Genomic DNA, 23,888 nt, shown 5'->3' on the forward strand with positions numbered 1-23,888 from the left:
AAGTTTCCCCTTCCTGGGACAATGAATTCACGGTGTTCTTATTTCAGTTTCCAGGAGTGTAGAAACGGACAGAGAATACGGCACACTGAATTTCATCTGGACTTATTGCAGCACAGGACCGTGTTGCACAGCATTGTGTAAGTCGAAATGGTTCACGGGTGAGTTGTTTAATCGCCACAACAGCAGTGCACAGACTTGAAGCGCACGGCCGGCCGGAGTGGCAGTGCGGTTCTAGGCGCTATAGTCTGGAGCCGAGCTACCGCTGCGGTCGCAGGTTCGAATCCTGCCTCGGGCATAGATGTGTGTGATGTCCTTAGGTTTAATTAGTTCTAAGTTCTAGGCGACTGATGATCTCAGAAGTTAAGTCGCATAGTGCTACGAGCCATTTGAACCATTTGAAGCGCACGGGAAAACACACGGACACTACCCGAGTTACGTGGTTGCTTACATTTGGTACAGCGTGGGAGATGTTTGTGGGACCTCTGCTCCGGGCGGTGGTTTGCCTCGCTGTTATCTTGTCAGCGTTTGATCAAATTCCACATACGCCATGCCGTTTTCAAGTCCTCTTCGCAGGCACTTTCCTGTGCCACAGAAAAAAGTACATAGTTTCATCTTAAAAAAGTGGCAGTCGTAATTCAGAAGCTGTAATCGCTAAAAATTATTTGTGAAAGACAGAAAATTCACCACATTGCGCACTGTTGGCTACTTAACGAAAACTGAGCATCGGTACATTTACTCCTTCTGGATGTAGGACATTAAAAAGAAAGTATTGCGTGTTTTGACAGGAAGTAATAAGGACCTAAACAAGAAAAAAGTTCAATAAACATGGTCTCTAAAATGCATACCTTAAGAGCTATGAGTCCTTCTTCGTCTTCGTTGTTGTGATACACATCTCTTCTACTGCATCCTCTTTGCTATTAAGAGCGACCTACAAACGAACGACGGCACATTCCCCTGTTATTGTGGGTGGATACAGTATGCAGTAAGCACCTATTAGTGCTGTTGCTGCAAACCATATTTATATTTCTGGGTAAGTGCAGAGTATACATTAGTTCTAGGGGAGCCAGTTTGACATTTGATAAGTTTGTGAAAAAAAGCGGCTGAATAATTGTTCAGGTGGTACCTTGAGCCCTGAAAATTTATCAGTGTTTTTTTTTTAGGAGATTCGAACCTAGGACCTTAGGCATCCGAAGTTCGTGCTCTAACTTTTTTAAAAAATATTTATTCTGCATTTAAAAGTTTCACATAATAACAGAAAACAAATTCATTAGAAAAATAATTATATACATATAACATTTTCATATTTCAGTCTTTTGTACGGAAACCTGCAAGAAATTATCCATTGAGTTATTTCTTTGATGTCACTTTCGTAGAATTCACGTTCCATTTTCTTTTTTGAGTGATGTTTCATGTCAAAATACTATCATAAGCCTTACGTATTGGTATCTTGAGAAAATTTGCGTACGTAAGCCTTTATGACGAGTTACTTTCTAGTATTCATCCCATAAATTGCCAGATGCTGTAAGTTTTCCGTCAACTGAAGTCCAAAAACTTTGTGAATCGTGTGGGCCCTGATCAATTTTGTTGCGTGTCTTTCGTTCTGGGAAACGGTTTCTATTCGGGTATCATGGCGTTAGAAACCTTTATAGCGCGTATGTCGGTCCTATTGATCAGTCGAAACATGTCCCCTGCTGTGCGCCACATCGCGGGCACTCAAAACGTTGCTCGACTGTGTCTTCCGAATTACGATTTGCACGTGGGGTTAAAATGGCTCTGAGCACTATGGGACTTAACATCTGAGGTCATCAGTCTTAAACCTAACTAACCTAAGGACATCACACATATCCATGCCCGAGGCAGGATTCGAACCTGAGACCGTAGCGGTCGCGCGGCTCCAGACTGAAGCGCCTAGAACCGCTCGGCCACTCCGGCCGGCTCCACGTGGGGCTCACGGTTTTAACTAGATGGAGTGAAGCTTGATCGCTATTCTCCGGTTTATCACTTTGAACAAAGTCGATCTGGTGCCTTATCGTATTATTTTCACCGCTAAATTTTCCAACACGATTTTCCAGTTGTACTGCCATAGTCGCGTCTCCCATTTATTAGGAATTGGTATTCCTTTGAGAGCTTTGCCCATGTTACGAACTTTTCCTTGTTTTAGGACGTATGCTGGCACGTAGCTTTTATTGAGATAATAATTCCGGAAAAGGTTAATGAGTCTGCGGTACTGACAACATAGGCCGGCGCTAGCTCTGATGTCGGGCGATATGTGTGAAACGGTACAGCAATTGGCGAGTGTAGCTCCTTGAAATGCTTCGCGAACATAAATCAACACTGGCGAAAGTGACATTTGGGATCTAACTTATAGGTTACTTACTTAGTTCTTTTCGAAATTTTTCGACGGTCCGTGAATTTAATAAGTAATTCGAGAAATCCACGACTTTCGTGGATACAACAACTATCTTTTAAATTATTAGTCTCGTTGTCTTGCCTACAGGTCCACACTTTCTCTTCAGGCTTCGAGGTTATGTTTCAAATATACCCAGACAGAAAAAAAATTATGACCTTTGTACAGTCTCTGCCACCCTTTGCGGTTTCCAAACACGAAAGGGGCTGTAACACTGATATAGTAAGAAAAATTTGAAATTTGGCTGAAACCAGTGTTTATAATTTAAGATTTCTGTTACGCATACACACTGACAGCTTTATAAGTTGTCCGTGTTCTACATATCGTTTCACATTCAGCATAACATTAATAAAATTCTATGGATCCCGGTATGGCGCAAATTACGTTGAAAGTTCGACTCTTCTAAACGGCTTTACGGATATTTTCGCATGCCATTTATTTCACTCGCTTTCGTTCCATTTTTGTAATTTCAGTGGGTTTAATTCAGTTTGCAAGAAAAGATTGTAGGCGTTCTTAAACAGATAGTAAGTTCCGGAACAGCAGAAATGAGGTTAGTCACAAACGTAACATCAGCATGAGGGACCTCGTAGTAGGGAAACTAAAAAAATTGTGCTCCCTCGGAATTAAATAATGGCATCAGGACGAAGTGGAAAGGTCGTAAGAGTCAGAGCAGCTGAGGGAAACTGAACATTGTTCGTCAAAGGAAAACTGCTAGTATTACACTTAGGCTTTAATTTGGGAAAGAAATTGCTGGAAAAATACGTCTGGAGCGCAGCGTCGGATGGAAGCGAAACATGTGCTGTAGGAATACGGAAAAAGAAGAGAATTGAAGCGTCTGAGGATGCTGAAAATTAAGTGTGAATTGATAAGAATGAAGAGTTTGTCTGGACGCTCAGCAAGGAAAGGAATTGTGGATATCCCCGAGTAGAAGGGACAGAATAATAGGAAATTTGTTAAAGCAAAAGAGGATAACATTCGCCGGCAATTGTGGCAGAGCGGTTCTAGGCGCTTCAGTCTGGAATCGCACGACCGCTACGGTCGCAGGTTCGAATCCTGCCTCGGGCTTGGATGTGTGTGATGTCCTTAGGTTAGTTAGTTTTAAGTTTTAGGGGACTGATGACCTCATATGTTAAGTCCCATAGTGCTCAGAGCCATTTGAATCATTTTTAGGATAATATTCGTGCTACAAGAGAGTTCTGTAAAGGCTAAAAGTTGTAAGGGAAGACAGAGATGAATGCAAACTTCTGTGTCAAACTTAAGAACGACAGTAACTTTCGCATGGTGTGTCACTGCTAAATAACATAGTTCGATGGAACTTGGACCATACGTAGAAGGAACTGCTAGAATAAAGTATCGAAGGTAGCTGAAAGAAATACGTTATCAGAGGGAGACAATGATTAGACTAAAGTAGGTCTCCTCAGCGCATCCCACACGTTATCAATGTGATTTAATTAGAGGAAAAGGGGAGAGAAATTAAATCAACGACAATCCTCCAGTTCCAAGAGCTGCTCCGCCGGCGCAGTTCGATGCCGTCGTGTGTTGTCACCGATAAAAACGAAGCTAGGTGCGAAAACACCCCTGAAAAGACGCACCTTTAGGAGCAGTACCGTGTCACAATAACTTTGACCAATCAGTGTACCGTGTTCAAATACTTGGACGTCAGCAGGCTCATGCAATATTATACCTCGCCACACTGTAACACCTGAACCACCAAAACGATCACGTTCGTCATGTTCCTGGGTACATTACGTGTTCCCACCTCTCGCCAAAAGCTGGTACTTAAATCCTTGGTTTCGTTGGCGAGACGTATTGCGGGATGTCGTCCTGCACTGTCGACCATGCAACAGTTATGAATGAGATTTTCACTCTGCGGCGGAGTATGCGCTGATATGAAACTTCCTGGCAGATCAAAACTGTGTGCCGGACCGGGACTCGAACACGGGACCTTTGCCTTTCGCGGGCAAGTGCTCTACCAATTGAACTACCCAAGCACGACTCACGCCCGTCCTCACAGCTTTATTTATTCCAGTATCTCGACTCCTATATTCCAAACTTTAGAGAAGCTCTCCTGCGAACCTTGCAGAACTAGCACTCCTGAAAGAAAGGATATTGCGGAGACATGGCTTAGCCACAGCCTGGGGGATGTTTCCAGAATGAGATTTTCACTCTGTACTCTGGGTAGCTCAGATGGCAGAGCACTTGCCCGCTAAACGCAAAGGTCCCGTGTTCGAGTCTCGGTCCGGCACACAGTTTTAATCAGCCACGAAGTTTCATGCAACAGTTGTCCACGGCGCTGGAGGAGGGATGGGACGCTCTACCACAGAAACTCCTTATCAACATTATAGTCACCGTGGGAGCACATTGAAGAGAATTCATTGCTGTTCGTGGTGGTCACACACCCTATTACGGACCATGACCCGTCTTTTGTAATGTGCGGGGGCAATTATAAATCTCAGTGACTTCCATGTAATTATTGTCTTCGAAGGAAAGTGTTATTTCTTTCCGTCTCACTGCACATTTCTTTCAGTTACCTTCTGTGCTATGCTGTAGCAGTTCTTTCTATGTAAGGTCCAAGTTTCATAGAGCTGCGTGTCTTGACGGTTACATGTATTACGATAGCGACTTAATTTCGTCCTTGAGTTCAGCAAAGCAGTGTGTCATTGAAGTAATTGAAGGCACTGAATGTATTACTGTGTGATGGACGGACTGGTACAGGAGAGGAAATCCGGGCAGGAAGGATCAAACCTATCGTAATAACTCACAAAACATTTCGTGTTTTATCTCACGTTGTGTAGCAGATCTTGCAGCAGGCGGTCGTGTAATTGCTGAAGGCACAAAGAGTTGTGTTTTTTTTTTGTTCGTTAAAAGGGCCAGCAAATCCAAGAATACTGTCATAGTGGCTTGCACGCAAAGCGTGGTATCTTATCGCGCCCACCTGGCGCTTATCGAGCGGAAATTAGGACCGTGGAGCAGAGCAGGTTGTTGGAAAAGCGCGTGGTGCGGAACGCACCAGTGCTCTCCTGACTCAACCGGTGCCGCTATCGCCCGCGCCGCGCCGCGCACGCCCCCCAGCGGGCGCCGCGTCTGCTGTTTCTCTCCTGTCCGAGCTGCCACTCTGCGACGCGGCGTCAGCATTCCCGGAAAGGCTGCCCTCCACCGGCTATCCGGCAGCCTCCCAGATAACAGCCCTTCACGGAACTACCCCGCGCCTACTAGCCACTTCACAGTGTCTCTGGTTACAAAGCAAAAACCTCGGCGAGTTATCAGACGCTATTCTACTAACACCAGTAAACCACTGATTCTTTAAACAATTGATTTCCCACGCATAAGCTTCAAACGCCTGATTGCGTTACGAGTGGGCTAATGTGTTAAATACTGGGTGATCAAAAAGTCAGTATAAATTTGAAAACTGAATAAATCACGGAATAATGTAGATAGAGAGGTACAAATTGACACACATGCTTGGAATGACATGGGGTTTTATTACAACCAAAAAAATACAAAAGTTCAAAAAATGTCCGACAGATATGTCTGATTAGAATAGCAATAATTAGCATAACAAAGTAAGACAAAGTAAAGATGATGTTCTTTACAGGAAATCCTCAATATGTCCACCATCATTCCTCAACAATAGCTGTAGTCGAGGAATAATGTTGTGAACAGCATTGTAAAGTATGTCCGGAGTTATGGTGAGGCATTGGCGTCGGATGTTGTCTTTCAGCATCCCTAGAGATGTTGGTCGATCACGATACACGTGCGACTTCAGATAACCCCAAAACCAATAACCCAGGTCTGGGGACCTGGGAGGCCAAACATAACGAAAGTGGCGGCTGAGCACACGATCATCACCGAACGACGTGCGCAAGAGATCTTTCATGCGGCTGGCAATATGGGGTGGAGCGCCATCCTGCATAAACATCATACGTTCCAGCAGGTGCTTATCAGCCAGGCTGGGGATGATGCGATTCTGTAACATATCGGCGTACCTCTCACCCGTCATGGTGGCAGTTCTGCTATCCAGCGCCATCTGTCGGACATTTTGTGAACTTTGTTTTTTTTGTTCTAATAAAACCCCATGTCATTTCAAGCATGTGTGTCAATTTTTAACTCTCAATCTACATTATTCCGTGGTTTATTAAGTTTTAAAATTTATACTGACTTTTTGATCACCCGGTACACTCTGCGACAAAGAAGAACGATCACCACCAAGGAGCAATCCGAATGGGACGGAAATCGATAGAAGTGATGCAAATGTGCAGACAAAGGCAAATGATGACAATTTCAGAAGAATTGGATGTTTTATTCAAGAGACAGAGCTTCAAGAACTGAGCAGGTCAGTGACGCGTTGGTCTACTTATGGCATTTATGTAAGCAGTTGTTCGGCTTGGCATTGATTGATAAAGTTGTTGGATGTCTTCATGAGGAAAATCGTGCCAAATTCTGTCCAACTGGCGCGTTAGATCGTCAAATTGCCGAGATGCTTGGAGCACCCTGCCCATAATACTCCAAAACTCCTCAAATGGGGGAAGTTCCCGAAACCTTGCTGTGCAAGGTAGATTTTGGCAAGCATGAAAACAAGCAGTAGAAACTCTCACAGCGTACAAGTTGGCAATATTCTGCTAAAATGTAAGCCCAGGATGGTTTGTCACGAAGGGCAACAAAATGGGTCATAGCGTATCAGCGTACTGTAAAGTAACGGTGCCAAGTATCACAACCAAAGGAGCCCTGCTAAGAAAACAAACGGCACCCCACACTAACGAGGAAATGTAAGACATGTCACTCGGTCTTAAGTGTGCCAATGTGCAGTGCCACGCCTCTTCACACAGCATTCTTCTATCGCACGTAACTGTATTTCGCTCTGCGGAATTCAGACAGTGGACATTAAAATTTCTTGTGGTGCCTCACCCGCTTTCCCGTCGGCCGGTTTGACGTCCTATACCCCTTAAAAAACTCGCAATTAGTACTGGGTGGGCCGGCCAGGGTGGCCGAGCGGTTCTAGGCGCTACAGTCTGGAACCGCGCGACCGCTACGGTCCCATGTTCGAATCCTGCCTCGGGCATGGATGTGTGTGATGTCATTAGGTTAGGTTAGGTTTAAGTAGTTCTAAGTTCTAGGGTACTGATCACCTCAGATGTTAAGTCCCATAGTGCTCAGAGCCATTTGAACCAATACTGGGTGGGATAATTTGTGACTGGAAGAATAAGAAATCTTCATAAAATTTGCACTCTTGATTATTAGCTAATAACTGTCTCTTTTGTGAGATATAGAATTAAATATAGGAATCATAAAAGTGAAGACAAGAGACAAGGAAGACAGTACATGTTTCTTCAATCCTTAGGTCCCAGCATTTTTTTCTCTCTAATCTTCATACAGCTATACACGATATGCTTTCCTTTCAGTGAAAGAATCTATTACCTGATCAAAGTTCGTCAAACGTTTAGCTACAACAAATAAATGTCATTGTCTAATGCTGAAAAAGTTGTTAACACGAATAGTACCCAAGATTGGTGTGGTTTCTAGATTTGATTACGTCAGTTTTGTCACCATCTACTAGACTAAACGAAATAGCTCTTTCTAATATGGCAGCAATTGCAACACACGCCGAAAAAGCGAGACTGTTTTGGCACAAATGGTCATTTTTATGTACCTCATTTACATAAATAACACGACAGAATATAACCCACGAAGTGCCGTATGGCGGGCGACACTCAGATTGGCATCCCACTGCTGCCTAGCTCGTCTCCGTACGTCCTCGTATCTCGTTGACTGGAGTAGAACTGCCTTCAGTGACGAGTCCCGCTTAGAACTGAGCCCCGATGACCAGGGAAGACGTGCATGGACACCCCGAACAGGGACGAGATACCACTCTCACTGTCGCCCACCATATGGCCCGACAACCAGGATCGATGGGCTGGGGTGGTGTTTCATTTCATAGCAGGACCGCTTTGGTTGTCATCCGTGGCACCTTTACAGCACACAGATACGTCGACGATATTCTACGCTCCGTTTTGTTTCCTTCATGGCAAGCCGTTCTGAGATTACATTTTACTCTCGCACACGGCGAGAGTATCTACGGCTTGTCGTCGTGCTTGCCAAACTCTACCTTGGCCAGCAGGGTCGCCAAATCTCTCCCCGATTAAGAACGTCTGGACCATTATGGCCGGGGCCCTCCAACCATCTCGCGATTCTGACGATATAAAGCTCCAATTGGAGAGAATTTGGCACGATATCGCTCGGGAGGACATCCAACAACTCTTATCACCGAATGACAAGTCGAGCCGGCCGGAGTGGCCGAGCGGTTCTAGCCGCTTCAGTCTGGAACCGCGCGACCGCTACGGTCGCAGGTTCGAATCCTGCCTCGGGCATGGATGTGTGTGATGTCCTTAGGTTAGTTAGGCTTAAGTAGTTCTAAGTTCTAGGGGACTGATGACCTCAGATGTTGAGTGCTCAGAGGCACTTGAACCATTTGAACCAATGACAAGCCGAATAACTTCTTGCATAAGGGACAGGGAGGGACCAACGTGTTACTTACTTGCTAAATTTGTGAAGCTCTTCCTCTAGAATAAAGCTTCCAATTTTTCTGAAATTGTAGTCACCTGTTTGTCTGTATGTGTCCATCACATCTTCCGATTTCCGTCCTGTTCGGGTAATTCCTTGATGGTGCTTCGCGTTCTTTTTTTGTCTTTTTTCTTGTAGTTCGTTTGACTTACGCATCTAAACGAAGTTGTCTTACTGTGTGAAACTTTTAACATAATGTTGTACCTCTTAACGAGTAGATTATAAGAGCATTTTAAACTTTCAAATTTGGCCAGTTAGTACGCGAAATATTGAAATCAAATTTTTGTTGCTCCTAAATCCCTTAGCGAGGCAACTTGCAGCTGGTACTGGGTTCCGGTATAGCGGTTTAGTAACATAAACAATGCGTCAGAGTTCGTCAGTGCGCGACGCAGATCTTGGTGCATAAAGACCGAGCGAGCAATATAGTTTATATTGTCAAGCACTGGGTTCCCATTTGGGAAAAGAGAACTGCAGATTTACGTCCGCCAATTTCTACTTTGATTTCACGTAATTGCCCTCAACCCTGTTGAACTAATTCCACTGTGATTTCTTAAATATACGACTGCCGCCTCTTTCAGCCAACTAATCTACTGTTCCGTCCCTAAAGATCTGAGAGAGTGGAGCTCATGTGGGGGCTAAATGACACTCGTTCTTCTCGCGCACTGTTCGCGAATGGAACGGGAAGGGGGAAATAATAGTGTGATATCAAGATTTCTTGCAGATTATATGTGAAAAGCGAAAATTTCAAACGGCCATTTTTTTCACAAAAAGCGTGTTCTCGATTTCTTTATTGCTTATCTCTAGACTCGTTTCAACTGCCAGGTCATGGAGAAAATGTTTTAAACATTACTTACTAGGTGGCGCATGGTCTTTACGTCAAGTAGTGCTTCCCTTTGGGGTTCCAAGTGCCAGGCCTCACGTTCTCCTCCATTAATTGATCCACAGTTTATGTCGTAAGCAGAGGCATGTAACCTTTTCTTTGTATCAATAAAATATCTTTGTAAGGGGAGGAGACAATTTGGGTTTAAAAAATAGGCAAAAAAGGAAAAAACAGTGTGACGAAAGTGTCTCATTCTCATCCGTATGAAATAACTATTAAAATGCTTACTCTAAAAAAAAAATGGAGAAATGTCAACGAATTCCAAAGAGTAAAGACGATGGCTGATGTATGACATGTTGCAATTTATCTGTGAGACCAGCCATGTTTATCAGCTGCAAAGCTGCCATTTCTTTCTCAACTGCACAGGGACTTCCACAGAGAACTTTCCAACACGTGATCCCAAGAATGGCGCTGATTAAGAAACAAAAGACATTACTGAAAGTCATTTTGTTATTTTCTAGTAAAAATTTAGAGAACATGAGAAATTATTTTGTTAACTGCAGTTGTGCTAGTTAAAACATTACTGTTGTATTTCGGTATTTGTATTACTACAAATAAAAAGAACTGTGTCTCAGTATTACTGGCATCTGAAATAAACACTTTCTTATTGGCACTTGGAACCAATTAGTTCCCTGGTACGCCACCTAGATTAATAAATTATTTATTCTCCAATTTGTTTTATAATTTTTGTTGCATCTGTAAGAAAAATCTTAAATTAGCAACACCAATTTCAAACCAAATTTAGGATTTTTCATGTTACATTAGTGTTAGCATATGTTTCGTTTGGATGCAAATAAACACAGAGATTCGTGCCACTAATTTTACTCATTCAGTATGAATTAAAAACAGCCACAAAAGCTGAAGAGAACCGCGGATCTTTACCTTTTAGATGTGGCAACGAGACTAAAAATTTAAGAATAAGTTCGTAGAGGGTTCGAGAAACTTGTAAATAAACTGAATAAGTAACGAATAAGCATCACACAGACCTCAACTAATAACCTACTTCACTAAGGAGTTTCTCCACAGTAGCCAGCAAGGCTTACACACACACACACACACACACACACACACACACACACAAAGAAAAAGAAAAAAAAAAAACAGCGCCTGCTCTTGCTTTGCGACGTAACGATGTGGCTTCGGTGTTTCCTAGCAGACTTTTGAAAAGCTTTCATTATAGTACCACACCAAGTTCTCCTGGTGAACACACAATCAAACGAGAAATCTAGCCTGGTTTATCACTGTACTGACGATTCCTTGGCAGGCAGAACGCTGCACTTTATTTTGGATGGAGTGTAACCCCCGATATATAGAAGAAGCTAAAGTATTCGCCCATGTCACTGTAAAATGCCCATTACTGTTCTACATTGATGACTTAGTGGATAGCACTAGCCTTAATCTTACGTACTTCGGAAATGGGTCTATTGTCCTTGAAGGAGTGCTGTCAGACAAAAGTCGTAGTAATATCCAATCAGATATTGATAAAGAGTGAGTGGTAAGCAGAGATACGTTAAGTTGTGTACTTCACGAAACGTAAACATTAATGGCCTCTGGCTACATGAATCATGAGACACAACTGGTATCAGCTGATCTATACAAAATATCTTGGACTCACAATGCACGAGGATGTGAAATGTAATGATAGCATGGGGTATACTGCAGGCAAACTACATAGACAACTTGTCTGTAGTGCTACAATACTGAAAAAATACGGCGTGTAGATAGAAAATAGTTTGCAAAACACCTCTACGGCACGTACTGAAATACTCTTAACGAGTGTGTGAGTTTTTTCAGGTTGGATTAACAAGAGCATCGAAGGTACGCAAAGAAAAACAGTCCGAATCATCAGAAGCTACTCCAATTGATGTCGTAGAGCAACAGAAAGGTTAAAAATTTTAGTGGTCTTGATCGCAATAAAAAATATAAGATCATAATTTTCCGATTTAGTTTCGCTTGATTAACGATTATCTCCGTATCATGCTTACTGAAAAAGCATTACCTAAGGACAACGTTGACCGTATCATCATCCCTACGAAGTGTAACTCAGAATCGTGCTTACAGATGAATCTGTACTTAAGTACAATGTTGACCACATCATCGTTACTAAGTGTATCACATCAACAGCAAAATTTGTTCAAAGCATGGTTGTTAACGTTTGAAACCGTCAGAAAAGTCTTCTGACAGCGTTAAAAGTTACAGGCGTGTTTCGATCTTTTCTGATGATTTCAAACGTTGCTATTCATTCTTTGAAAAACACAAAAGACTCTTATGATGGTTTCACACTTTGAACATTTTTTTGCTATTGACGTGTAACGAAGAATTGTCCAACATTGTAATCAGGTACAGATTCCTTTTCATAGGGAAAATAAATGATTCTGAGTTACGCTTAGTTAACGGTGGTGTTCTGGCCAGTATCCTACTTTGGCACTGATTCTTTAGTAAGATCGATCTGAAGATGGTTGTTAATCAACCGAAATCGGCAATCAGCTAATTGTAATTTTTATTGGGATCAAGACAACTAAAAATAACGCACATCACTATGTCTCCTTCAACAGACTAAGTCAGATCTTACGAAGTAACAGAAATGCTGCAGAATTTTCACTGACATACTCTTAGGAAAAGAGCTTTAATATTTTGTTTAACCTACATAGTTGTTAAGAACTGGATCTATAATGTTGTTCATCCGCCACTCCGATCTCGTACAGATCCTGAAGACAATAGCAGAACAGAGGGTATAAAAGCAGAATTTCTTTCCAACTTAATTCAAGATACTTTAAATATTAACCTCTTGAAGAACCCATCTCAACTAATTGGCACAATATATTAGTTGATTCAGTTGCCCAGATGTCGGAGGAATACCACTCTAAGCCCCTCTTCCTGAACGTACAAAGCGCATGAACTTACCTGTTCCTCACTAGTAATCTTGTGTTTACGTTTCTCACCAAGTCGACGTACAAAAATACATCAAAAGAATTAAGTGACGTGTTTCTAAATTCTTTTCTAGATGAAGAGTCTTTAAGAGAACTGTAAATCGCTGGTAGAGATTCAGTTACGAAAAATTTAGACATGTACACCAGCTAGACTACGCAACTTTCCCGCTGCTTCCATTGTATATTTTACACAAGAACCATCAGATCAACATAAGTGGCTTGATTATTCTGAGAAATCATAGCTGCTTACCAATCCAGGAATGCTTGACTATTCTGAGAAATGATAGCTGCCTGCCAATCCAGGAATTTACCTGGACACCTGGACACCTTTTACAGGCAGTGCTTTTACTTCAATGAGCGAATTTTCCGACTGATATTAAAAGTGTACACATTCGCAATTTCTTTTTTTTTTTTAATCAGGAGATAGATGAGAAAGATGTTACTGGTAATGCAGTATCGCATGGTGGTGAATATGAAGCACCTACACTGGAAAGACAAACACTAGGGTGATTGATATATAGAGTCGTAGGTTATGGGAAAGCTGTAAGTCGTGATGGTTTGGACGTGGTTATTAGTTTTAAGTCGATACATCGTTACTGGTGGTTTTGAAGGACACGCAGCAGTAATTTAATGTTGTCTGACTTAAATGACTACTCAGACTTCACTATATTAATTTAATTATTTTATTTTGCTTCATCGGCTTCGGAAAATCTTAGGCCAGCATCAAGTGTACGTGAAAAAGATGATGTATTTGAGTTTTTAGTCACATGTGATTCTGGATGGGTCATTACGTCCCGAAATAGGCAATGTGAAATAAAATAATGAAATCAGTGCAGTGTAGTCTGAGCAGTCAATAAGTCAGGCAACATGGCGATCTTGTTTTAGAACAGACAGCCTACTTTAATTCTAATTTTCCACCCATTATGTTTGTTGTTTACTTTATTTTCAATCGATTTTGAGGCCTTAAATGGCTCCACCTTGAGGTATTAAAACTTCGAAATCTTTTGCAAAAAAATAAATAAATAAAATAAAATAAACAACAAACACACGAGAAGAAAATTTCTATGAAAGTAGGCTGCGCGCTCCAACCTAAAATAATTTACAGCTGTATTCCACATTATCTAGCATCATGGGAGAAATAACATACGTATCAGCATAATGTGGGAGAACGGATGGTACGGAAACGTGCATCTATCATAGGGCCAGACGAGACCAGGCCATGATTATGAAGCAGATAGGAAAAGTGGACGGTCGGGGAGGATGAGAAGCCTCGATTGGGTAGAAGGCCGGGGAGGGGGGAGGGGGGGGGGGGAGGGAACGGAGTCTAAGTGAAACTTAGATGGATTTCCTACATCTGCATGACTACTTTGCAATTCACAGATAAGTGATTGGCAGAGGAATTGTCGAAACATCTTCGGATTATTCCCGTGCCATTCCGCACCCGCACAGCGTGGGGGAAAAGCGAACACTTAAATCTATCTTGCGAGCTGTGATTTCTCTTATTTTATTGCGATGATCATTTCTCCTCTCCGAGAAGAAAGTTTATGATTGATATTTAGTGAAAAGATCTCGCCGCAATTATTTGTTTTAATGACTGCCACAGCAAATCGTGTATCATATCGTGACATTTCCTCCCCTAATAATCCAAAAAATCTGACGTCCTTTGAAATACAGTATATCGATGTCTTCCGACAATCCTAGTTGACTAGATCCCTTACTGCATATAAATACACTATCAGATGATAGTTTTTGTCGCGTCTTCTGAGCGTTCTGCCAATAAAACGCAGTCTTTGATTTGCCTTCGCCACAATATTTTCTGTGTGATAAATCCCTAGATATTTAGTTAAATTGACAGCCATGAGACTTGGGTGATTTATCATGTAACCGAAATTTGATGGATTCCTTCTAGTACTCATCTGGGTGACCTCACAATTTTAATTATTTATTGTCAACTGCCACTTATCTCACCACACAGATGTCTCGTCTAAATTATTTTGTAATTACTTTTGATCTTCTGGCGACTTTACCAGACGGTAAATGACAGCATGATCTGCAAATAATCGAGAAGGGTTGCTCAGATTATTCCTAAATCGTTTGCGTAGATTAAGAACAGCAAAGAGCCTGTTTCACTTCTTTGGGGAACGCCTGATATCAATTCTGTTTTACTCGATGACTTCCCTTCAGTTGCTACGAACTGTGACATTCCCCACAGGAAATTACGAATCCAGTCGCACAAGTGAGACGATACTCCATGGACAGGCAGTTCCTCTTGCGAGGAATGCTATCAAAAGCCTCCTGGAAATTTAGAAATATGGATTCAGTTCGAGAACTCCTCTCTACAGCACTCATTACTTCGAGGGAATCAGAAGCTTGTTGTGTTTCACAAGAACGATATTTTCTGAAGATGTGCTGACTACGTGTCAATAAATCGTTTTCTTCGGGGTAATTCGTAATGTTCGAACACACTATATGTTCCAGAACCATACTACGGATCTTTCGTAGAGAGAGTGATTGTTTATGATTACTAAGTATGGAACTATTGTATCAGCATACTCTGAAAATAACCTAACTGGTACGTAATCTGGAGTAAAAGACTTGCCTTTATTGAAGTAAGTTGCTTCGATCCTCTGAGGAAATCAGCTTCTAAGTTGCTCATGTTTGCAGCTTTTCTTTATTCGAATTGTGGAACATTTACTTCGTTTTCTTCGGTGAAGGAACTTCGGAAAACGTTGTTTAGTGACACAGATTTAGTGGCTATGTCATCAGTAACGTAAACACTGCTATCGTACAATGAAGATAGTGATTGTGTTTTGCCGCCGGTGTTATTTACATATGACCAGTTTTTTTCTGACAGACTTCGAGGCAGAGTTTCGTTGTGAAAACTGTTAAAAGCATCTCGATTTGAAGTCGCTTCGTATAGGATGGACAGAAGTTAGGATGGATTTCATTGTCTGGGAGAGAGCGACTGTTGAAGATGTGCTGATAGAGGATAAGGAGATTTTGTAGGTCGGTGAGATGTGTTGGTACAGACGTGACAGAATACCAAGATTGTAAATAAGAAGAGAAACAAGGGAGCTGTCGTAGTCGAACTTGGCATGTAACGGAGCGAAGTAACTCAGTAGTAAGACACTGGACACGTATTCGAGAGGACGGGATTTCAGATCCTCGTCCAGAATTCCAGATTTAGATTATCTGTGATTTATCTAAATCGCTTAAGGTGAATGCCGGGATAGTTCCTTTGAAAGGGCAAGGCCGATTGCCTTCTCCATCCGTCCCTAGTCCCAGCTTGCGCACAATCTTTAATCACCTCATCGTCGAGGCACGTTAGATCCTAATCTTCTTTTCCTTTACAGCAGTCCCTCTTCTTGAAATGGGATCAGAACTATGAAACTTGGAAAAGCAGCTCGATTTGACGGAATATACCCCGAATTTATAGCTCTCTGTGAGCCAGCTACAGTAAAATGGCTTATCAACTTCTCCTCAAATATACTAAAACTCGGAAACTTTCCACCTCTGACGAAGAAAACAAAAGTATTAGCTATACTGGAACCCAATAAAAATCTCACAAAAGTGGAAAGCTATCATCCAATAGCCCTTCCAAGGGTCGCTTACCATCTGTTCGAGCGTCTAATCTACTACAAAAGTTTTGAAGTCATCCACAAACATATCCCTTAGTACAAACAGCGTCAGATCAGGCAGAAGTTGTAACGATCTGGTACTGTCTCTTGCTACTTATAGCGAAAATATGAGAAGAAATCAGTAAATGTACTTGTCTTTTTGGATCTATGATCTACATATACATCTACATCTACATGGTTACTTTGCAATTCCCACTTAAGTGCCTGGCAGAGGGTTTCTAGGACCATTTTCAAACTACTTCTCTACCATTCCAATCTCGAATGGCGCGTGGGAAAAAGGAACACCTAAATCTTTCATTTCGAGCTCTGGTTTCTCTTATTTTATTAAGATGACCATTTCTCCCTACGTAGATGGGTGTCAACAAAACATTTACGCTTTCGGAAGAGAAAGTTGGAGATTGAAGTTTCGTAAACAGATCTCGCCGCAAAGAAAACCGCCTTTGTTTCAGTGACTGCCACCCCAAATCAAGTATCATATCAGTGACACACTCACCCTTATTGCGCGATAACACGAAACGAGCTGCCCTTCTTTGCACTTTTCCGATGTCCTCCGTCAATCCTACCTCGTAAGGATCCCATACCGAGAAGAAATATTCCAACAGAGGACGGACAAGTGTAATGTAGGTTATCTCTTTAGTGGGTTTGTCTCATCTTCTAAGTGTTCTGCCGACAAAGCGCAGTCTTTGTTTCGCCTTCCCCACAATACTATCTATGTGGTCTTTCCAACTGAAGTTGCTCTTAATTGTAATTCCTCGGTATTTAGTCGTATTGACAGCCTTTATATTTGTGCGATTTATCGTATATCCCAAATTTATCAGATTTCTTTTAGTACCCATGTGGATGACCTCGCACTTCTCTTTGTTTAGCGCTAATTGCCACTTTTCACATCATACAGAAATTCTCTCTAGATCATTTTGTAATTGGAATTGATCGTCTAATGATTTTACCAGATATATCAATTGCTTATGACAGGGTTGGCGAGAATGACTTCTTTTGAAATTCTTGAGTGTGATCCCATGAGGTAAATTCACGGAATTACTTAACAACATGCTAAGCAATAGCATACTCTGTTGCTGAATACTGCTGTTCGACATGGATTAATAACGCATACACTAAGAAGATACTCCTATCACACTCTGTCACTGAATACTGCTATTCGACATGGATCAATAACGCTTACATTAAGAAGACAGAGGTGCAACTCAGGCAATGCGAATAATTATAGGATCTACTGTGAGTGCAAACACCTCACGGGTAACTGTTCTCAGCAATATCCTACATCTAGCCCTAAGAAGATCAGAAGCTCTCTTGAAGGTTTCGAACAATATTAAGAAAAATCCTCAGCTATCCATTCATCGAGATATTGCACAAGCAGAAACCAAGTGTTAGTTAACTATCAAGTGTCAGTGCAAGACATTTGAGGGTGATTGTTGATAGGATGGGTTCGTCTTAAATGGATAAGTAGTGCTCGCGGAGGTGGAAGATACAGGTGGATAGTCCCATAAATATTGCTTGGGATATAGAAGGAATGCCAGCAGCCTTGCCGCAGTGGTAAGACCGGTTCCCGTCAGATCACCGAAGTTAAGCGCTGCCGGGCTTGGCCAGTACTTGAATGGGAAACCGTCATGGCTGCCGAGCGCTGTTGGCAAGCGGGGTGCACTCAGCCCTCTTGAGGCCAATTGAGGAACTACTCGACTGATAAGTAGCGGCTCCGGCCACGGAAACTTATAACAGCCGGGAGGGCGGTGTGCTGACCACATGACCCTCCATATCCGCATCCAATGACGCCTAACTTCTGCTCGGCGATTGGTCGGTACCGTTGCGCCTTCCGAGACCTGTTCGGACGGACACTATCTCGAAGGAATCATCTAGAGAAGCTTCGATCTGAAGAAGGAGTTGAACTGGTTGAGATGGATCTGGAGGGTGCGTTGTGACTTCTGTGTAGGATGCAGGAACAGGAAGGCGATCGGCCTGGAGGAGATGAGTTTGGGAACGAGCTCGGCGGTACTCACGTTGGGAGGGCAGCGTGATGATGAGGATGAAGGCGGCGCCGGCGAAGGCGGCGTACTCGACCTGCGTGTAGAGCAGGTACACGATGAGCGGCAGCTGCAGCGCGATGCACCACACGCAGTGGCCCCACAGCACCACCTTGTCGAAGCGGCTCACGTCGTTGGTCATCAGGTTGACGACGCCACCCGTCGGCGTCATGCCGCCCTCGCTCGGCGTCTGACGGCTCAGCCGCAGCACCTGCGCACGACAAGCACGTCTTATAGTACGCGAAGAGTTTTGCTGCTCAAGAGAGGCAGGGCATTGCTGTGCAGGAATAGCTGCGCGATGCAGTGTGAGGCTGACATGAGCGACAGTACCTTAGCCTGTATCGTGCACTGTTCCCTCGTGAAACAATGACTGAACCTTAGATCTCAGACGATAGTCCCATTCTGATGAGGAAGAAGACACGCTCATGTTTACTGCACTTAATAAATCAGAATGGAAAATCGGATACACGAGTAGTAAAAGACAACACGGTGAATCAGCATAGATGTCAGCGTTTTCTAATCCACGGTTCACTAAGTACTTGCGTTTAAATCGGAGTCAGTTAATAGAGGTTCACGAGCTTGTCCAGATATCGCTCTTTCCTGAAGGTTGTAATACTAGGTAGAAGTCAATAAAATTGGATGTGTTGTCGAGATAAATTTTATTTGCATTCCTTACAAGAACAACCAAAATCTAAATTTAGTTACTTTCATGATTCAGCAGCTAGAATACAATATGTAAGTGTCACAATCAGTATTTACATCATATCGTATAAATACTAACTGTATCACTTACAAAGCTTTAACGGCATAATAACGTTGGTAAGACTACACTTCTTACATTTATTTTGGTGGGTAGTTTCTTATACAAATACCGTTATTTTCACTGACTCTTCTCTATATTAACGTACATTTTCAGTTTTATGACCATCGTCCAATTACACTGTCCTCAAACGATGAGAAGTTCTTTTAACTATGTCGTGTATTGATGTTGTCATTTTAAGAAAGATTTTAACGATGTGAGAAGTTGTCAAGGCACTAACACTAATCAAGAATGTATGATGGTATGTATTTTCTAATTAATTCATATATACACTCCTGATCCCTGCTACAGTATTATGTGCAGTTCTGTAAGCTGTGCCGGCCGCGGTGGCCGAGCGGTTCTAGGCGCTTCAGTCTGGAACCGCGCTGCTGCTACGGTCGCAGGTTCGAATCCTGCCTCGGGCATGGAAGTACGTGATGTAGTTAGGTTTAAGTAGTTCTAAGTTTAGGGGACTGATGACCTCAGCTGTTAAGTTCCATAGTGCTTAGAACGATTTCAACCATTTTTCTGTAAGCTGTTGTATGTCGTCAACACGAAAAAAAAAATTGTTTTATATTTTAGACCTGAAGATGACTAGGCCGCTAGCTAAATTTAGTAATCCATCCAAATAAAGAATATTTCATGTGCGATCTTGCATCCGTGAGGTTTTCAGTCCCTAACATAAATACAACAATGCACATTATCATAAAGCAGCATCTGTGAGGAAATGAGCTGCGCACAACAACATTCCCGAAATGGACTGGCTTGCCCAGAGCTCCAACCTGATGCACATAGAACATCTTTGGGATGAGTTAGAAAGTCTACTTCACTTCAGATCCCAACATACACCATTAGTACCGCTTCTGGTTTTGAATCTTGAGGCAGAATGGGCTGGCATTTTTCAACAGACATTCAGACAGTTCACTGGAAATCCCCAGCAGGGTTCAAGCCGCCGTAAAGGCGAATGATGAACACACCCCATATTAATGTCCACTAATGGGTGTTCGGATACTTTCGATAACATAGTTAATATGGGAAGAGATTTGTAAGTGAGACATTCTGCATACAACACGTAAATCGAATGTTGCTCTCATTTTATCATACGACGACTTCTAGTAGTCATATTCGAGGTAAGGGATATCTCTGTGCATTCATAAAGGATATGCTTAGTACCGATAAGTGCTGTCACAGCCGTCTGCAGAATTGGCGACATCCTCTAGGCAGGCACGATTTTGCACTGGCTTGAACTGGTCGTAAAGGAAGATGTACGCTTTAACTCCTGATGACGATCGTGGGGACAGATATCTAAAACTCGAGTGTTTTATTCGAAGTGACGCTGCTCGTAAACCAGGAAGTTGTATGGTTGTGTGTGTGTGTGTGTGTGTGTGTGTGTGTGTGTGTGTGTGGGAAGGGGTACATTAGTATGCGAGTGTCATATTCAGTACGTTTCCAGTCGTTTATCATTGAAGGAATCTTGAGGTTTAACATCTTGTCGACTTCCCTCCAATTGACATCTTCTCAGAAACTCACAATTTCCGGTCTATCCACGGCTTATTCGTCATACAACGGTCCTTCGATAAGAGGACGGCGGAACCTGATCCCATGGTCCTTTAATCTTCTGAGAGCAGTTCTCGACGAGTTCGAGAAATGTGAAGCTCTCCTTAGTTTCCGAATGAGTGACAAAGAACCATTCTGGGCCTTTCTGACCAATTATTCATCTTGTCTCTGAGTAGAGACTCGTGGTCTTCCAGATATTGGACGTCTCACTACCTCACTACTATCTCTAAATCGTTTAAGCCATCTCCTTGCTGTGGAAGCGTCAACACCATAACGAAGTCCTTCCTCAGATGCTCTAACACCGTTTTCAAAGGCAGCAATTATTCGCTCGCAAACATTCACATCAGCCATTTTGAAGCAAACCTATGACATATTCCAATCAGCTGATGCGTTTCTCTTAACTGAAAACCATAGGGACACCAGATGGCGGTCGAAGCAATTACAAATAAATACATCTATTTTCAATATTTTTACTTTGTCCACTTGTCTGTTTGTTTAAAGATTAGACTATCACGAAACGGGATCTTTTGAAGGAATGTGGAACCTATAAAAGCCTATAACTGCACAATTTGTAGATAATTAAGGTTTCAAATATTACCTGCACAGGTCTATATAAAAAATATGACCGGTGACTCAGATTCGAAGGCGCGTCGTTTACGTTCGTAAACCGTCAGCCTATCTACCTATTTGTTCTATTTTCTCATCTAGCTAGGCTTAATCTCCGAAATAAAAGAAACAAAAATCATATTTACCCCTTTTTGGGACCGCCACTTTAACTCTACCATAAAAAACGAAATGAACTATCCCTCTTCAGGCGTTGTCCTAACTATTACAAAAATTTCTCAAAAATGGTCCAAATGGCTCTGAGCACTATGGGACTTAACATCTGAGGTCATCAGTCCCCTAGAACTTAGAACTACTTAAACCTAACTAACCTAAGGACATCACACACATCCATCCCCGAGGCAGGATTCGAACCTGCGACCGTAGCGATCGCGCGGTTCCAGACTGAAGCGCCTAGAACCGCTCGGCCACACCGGCCGGCCAAAATTTCTCCCGAGGGATATGTTCGACGGGTCTGTAATTTGCTTTTTCATTTTTAATTTACTTTTTTTTTGTAACTGCATGATAATAATTAGTAAATGTGTGCAAATGAAAATGCTATATAACGAACTATTACAGTAAAAATGTGATTCAAAGGATAAAGTCAAATAGCTTTGTATATTGCTTGCGATACTTCAGCGAAGAGAATCTTTCTACAAGAAATGGTGCAGCTGGAGTTTTCTTATCCACTGCCACTAGCGTAATCCACTCAGCCATTGAGACAGATGTGAAACGCTCGTCGTTGTAGTAATGCTACCGACGTGGAGTTCTTATGTTTCAACCGTTTCTACGTGCTCGAATAATGATTTTCAAAAGAAATGATACGATGAGTTAAGTTACAATGAGTCTCGACAAATACTGTATCCTAACTATTGTATTGCTTCTATTTAACGATGTAAACATCAAGCTGAAGCTCTACAGGCCGCCAGAGTTGTGAACACTGGCACTTCTGATCTGGGGAATGCGCAGTGCTCTGTCTTGGACTCTAAATCACTCGGGCCGGGCGATGTTTTTGCCTCTCATTGTAAAACACCTTTTATATTCTGAGTAAAATCGCTGTAATATGGTATTACACGTTTACGATCATGAATCTCTTGTTCACACGCTTTATAAAATTTGCATTTCGTGATGTAAGACAAACATAAGCCTAAGGAAGTATTGATGAATATCCCTGATACTGCGTAGCACCTAGACAAGTTTCAACCCAGAGTGATTCATTATCACATGGACTTAAGTATACTAGTAGTTCTGCGGAATGGACTTAAGTAGTACTGGGGAATCACGCTGCTCCATGCCCGCTCCTTCACCAAACGCTTTTCATCGGGAATGATCAGACCATCGTATAAGGCGCCCTCATCTTGACTTTTCCAATCGTATCACTACTAGTTATTGCCTTTTCTCATCCAGTCGCAAACAGAGTGACGGAAAAAATATTATCTACATGCCTATGAATGAGCCCTAATTTCTCTTATGCAGGTTCTCTAAATTTTTTCAAGATCGTTTCTCGAAAAGAACGTCGCCTTCCCTCCAGGGATTCCCAACTGAGTTCCGTAATAGTTTCGTGTTGTATGAACCTACCAGTAACAGTTAGCAGCTAGCCTCTGAATTGCTTCGAAGTCTTCCTTCAATCCGACGCTGTGCTGGCCCCAAATACTCGAGCTGTACTCAAGATTAGATCATACTAGAACCCCACATGCAGTCTCCTTTACAGATGAACCACACTTTTCTAAAGTTCTCCCCATAAACCGAAGCCGACCATTCTTCGTCTCTACCACAATCCCTACATGCTCCTTTCATTTAGTATCGCTTTGCAACGTAACTCCTAGACATTTAAACAACATGAGTGTCCGATGCACGCTACTAATATTGTATTAGAACATTACGGGTTTGTTTTCCTTCTCATCTGCATTAACTCACAATTTTCTACATTTAGAGCAAGCTGTCATTCATCACACCAACTAGAAATTTTGTCCAAGTCACCTTCTGTCCTCCTACAGTCACTTACAGCCAACACCTTCCCGTGTATCACAGCATCATCAGCAAACAGCCGTAGATTGCTGCTCGCCCTATCCGCCAGATGATTTACGTATACAGAAAACAACAGCGTTCCTATCATACTTCCCTGTGGCACTCCTATCAAAACCCTTGTCTCTGAAGAACACTCGCCATCGAGAACAACGTACTGAGTTCTGTTACTTAAGAACTTTTCGAGGCACTCACATATCTGCGAACCTATTCCATATGCTCGTACTTTGTTAATAGTTTGCGGTGGAGCACCGAGTCAAAAGCTTTTCGGAAATCTAGGAATACGAAATCTACCTGTTGCCCTTCATCTGTTGAGTCCATCAAAACATTGCGCCAGTTAGGCAACGGTGTGACGACACACTGTTTCATTAACTGCTCAAATTCATGGTGCTTGTGGCAGGTGCTGTCACGGGATTTTTTTCCTTTTTCATCTGTTTTTACGTTAACCTAATGCT

The 23,888-nt window shown here is 42.3% G+C and overlaps 1 protein-coding gene and 1 pseudogene across 1 annotated transcript in view; one reads left to right on the top strand and one right to left on the bottom strand.

Annotated features, from left to right (window-relative positions):
* LOC124591186 (ATP-binding cassette sub-family C member 4-like) overlaps window positions 1-23,888 on the bottom strand; it is a 384,591-nt gene that overhangs the window by 200,595 nt on the left and 160,108 nt on the right. The window contains exon 5 of the mRNA XM_047131714.1: window positions 18,426-18,660. Within this exon, the coding sequence (XP_046987670.1) occupies window positions 18,426-18,660 (235 nt within the window). The remainder of the gene's footprint in view (window positions 1-18,425; window positions 18,661-23,888) is intronic.
* On the top strand, window positions 17,944-18,061 carry LOC124597228 (annotated as a pseudogene).

Source organism: Schistocerca americana, chromosome 2 (genome assembly GCF_021461395.2).
Source record: "Schistocerca americana isolate TAMUIC-IGC-003095 chromosome 2, iqSchAmer2.1, whole genome shotgun sequence".
NCBI lineage: Eukaryota > Metazoa > Arthropoda > Insecta > Orthoptera > Acrididae > Schistocerca > Schistocerca americana.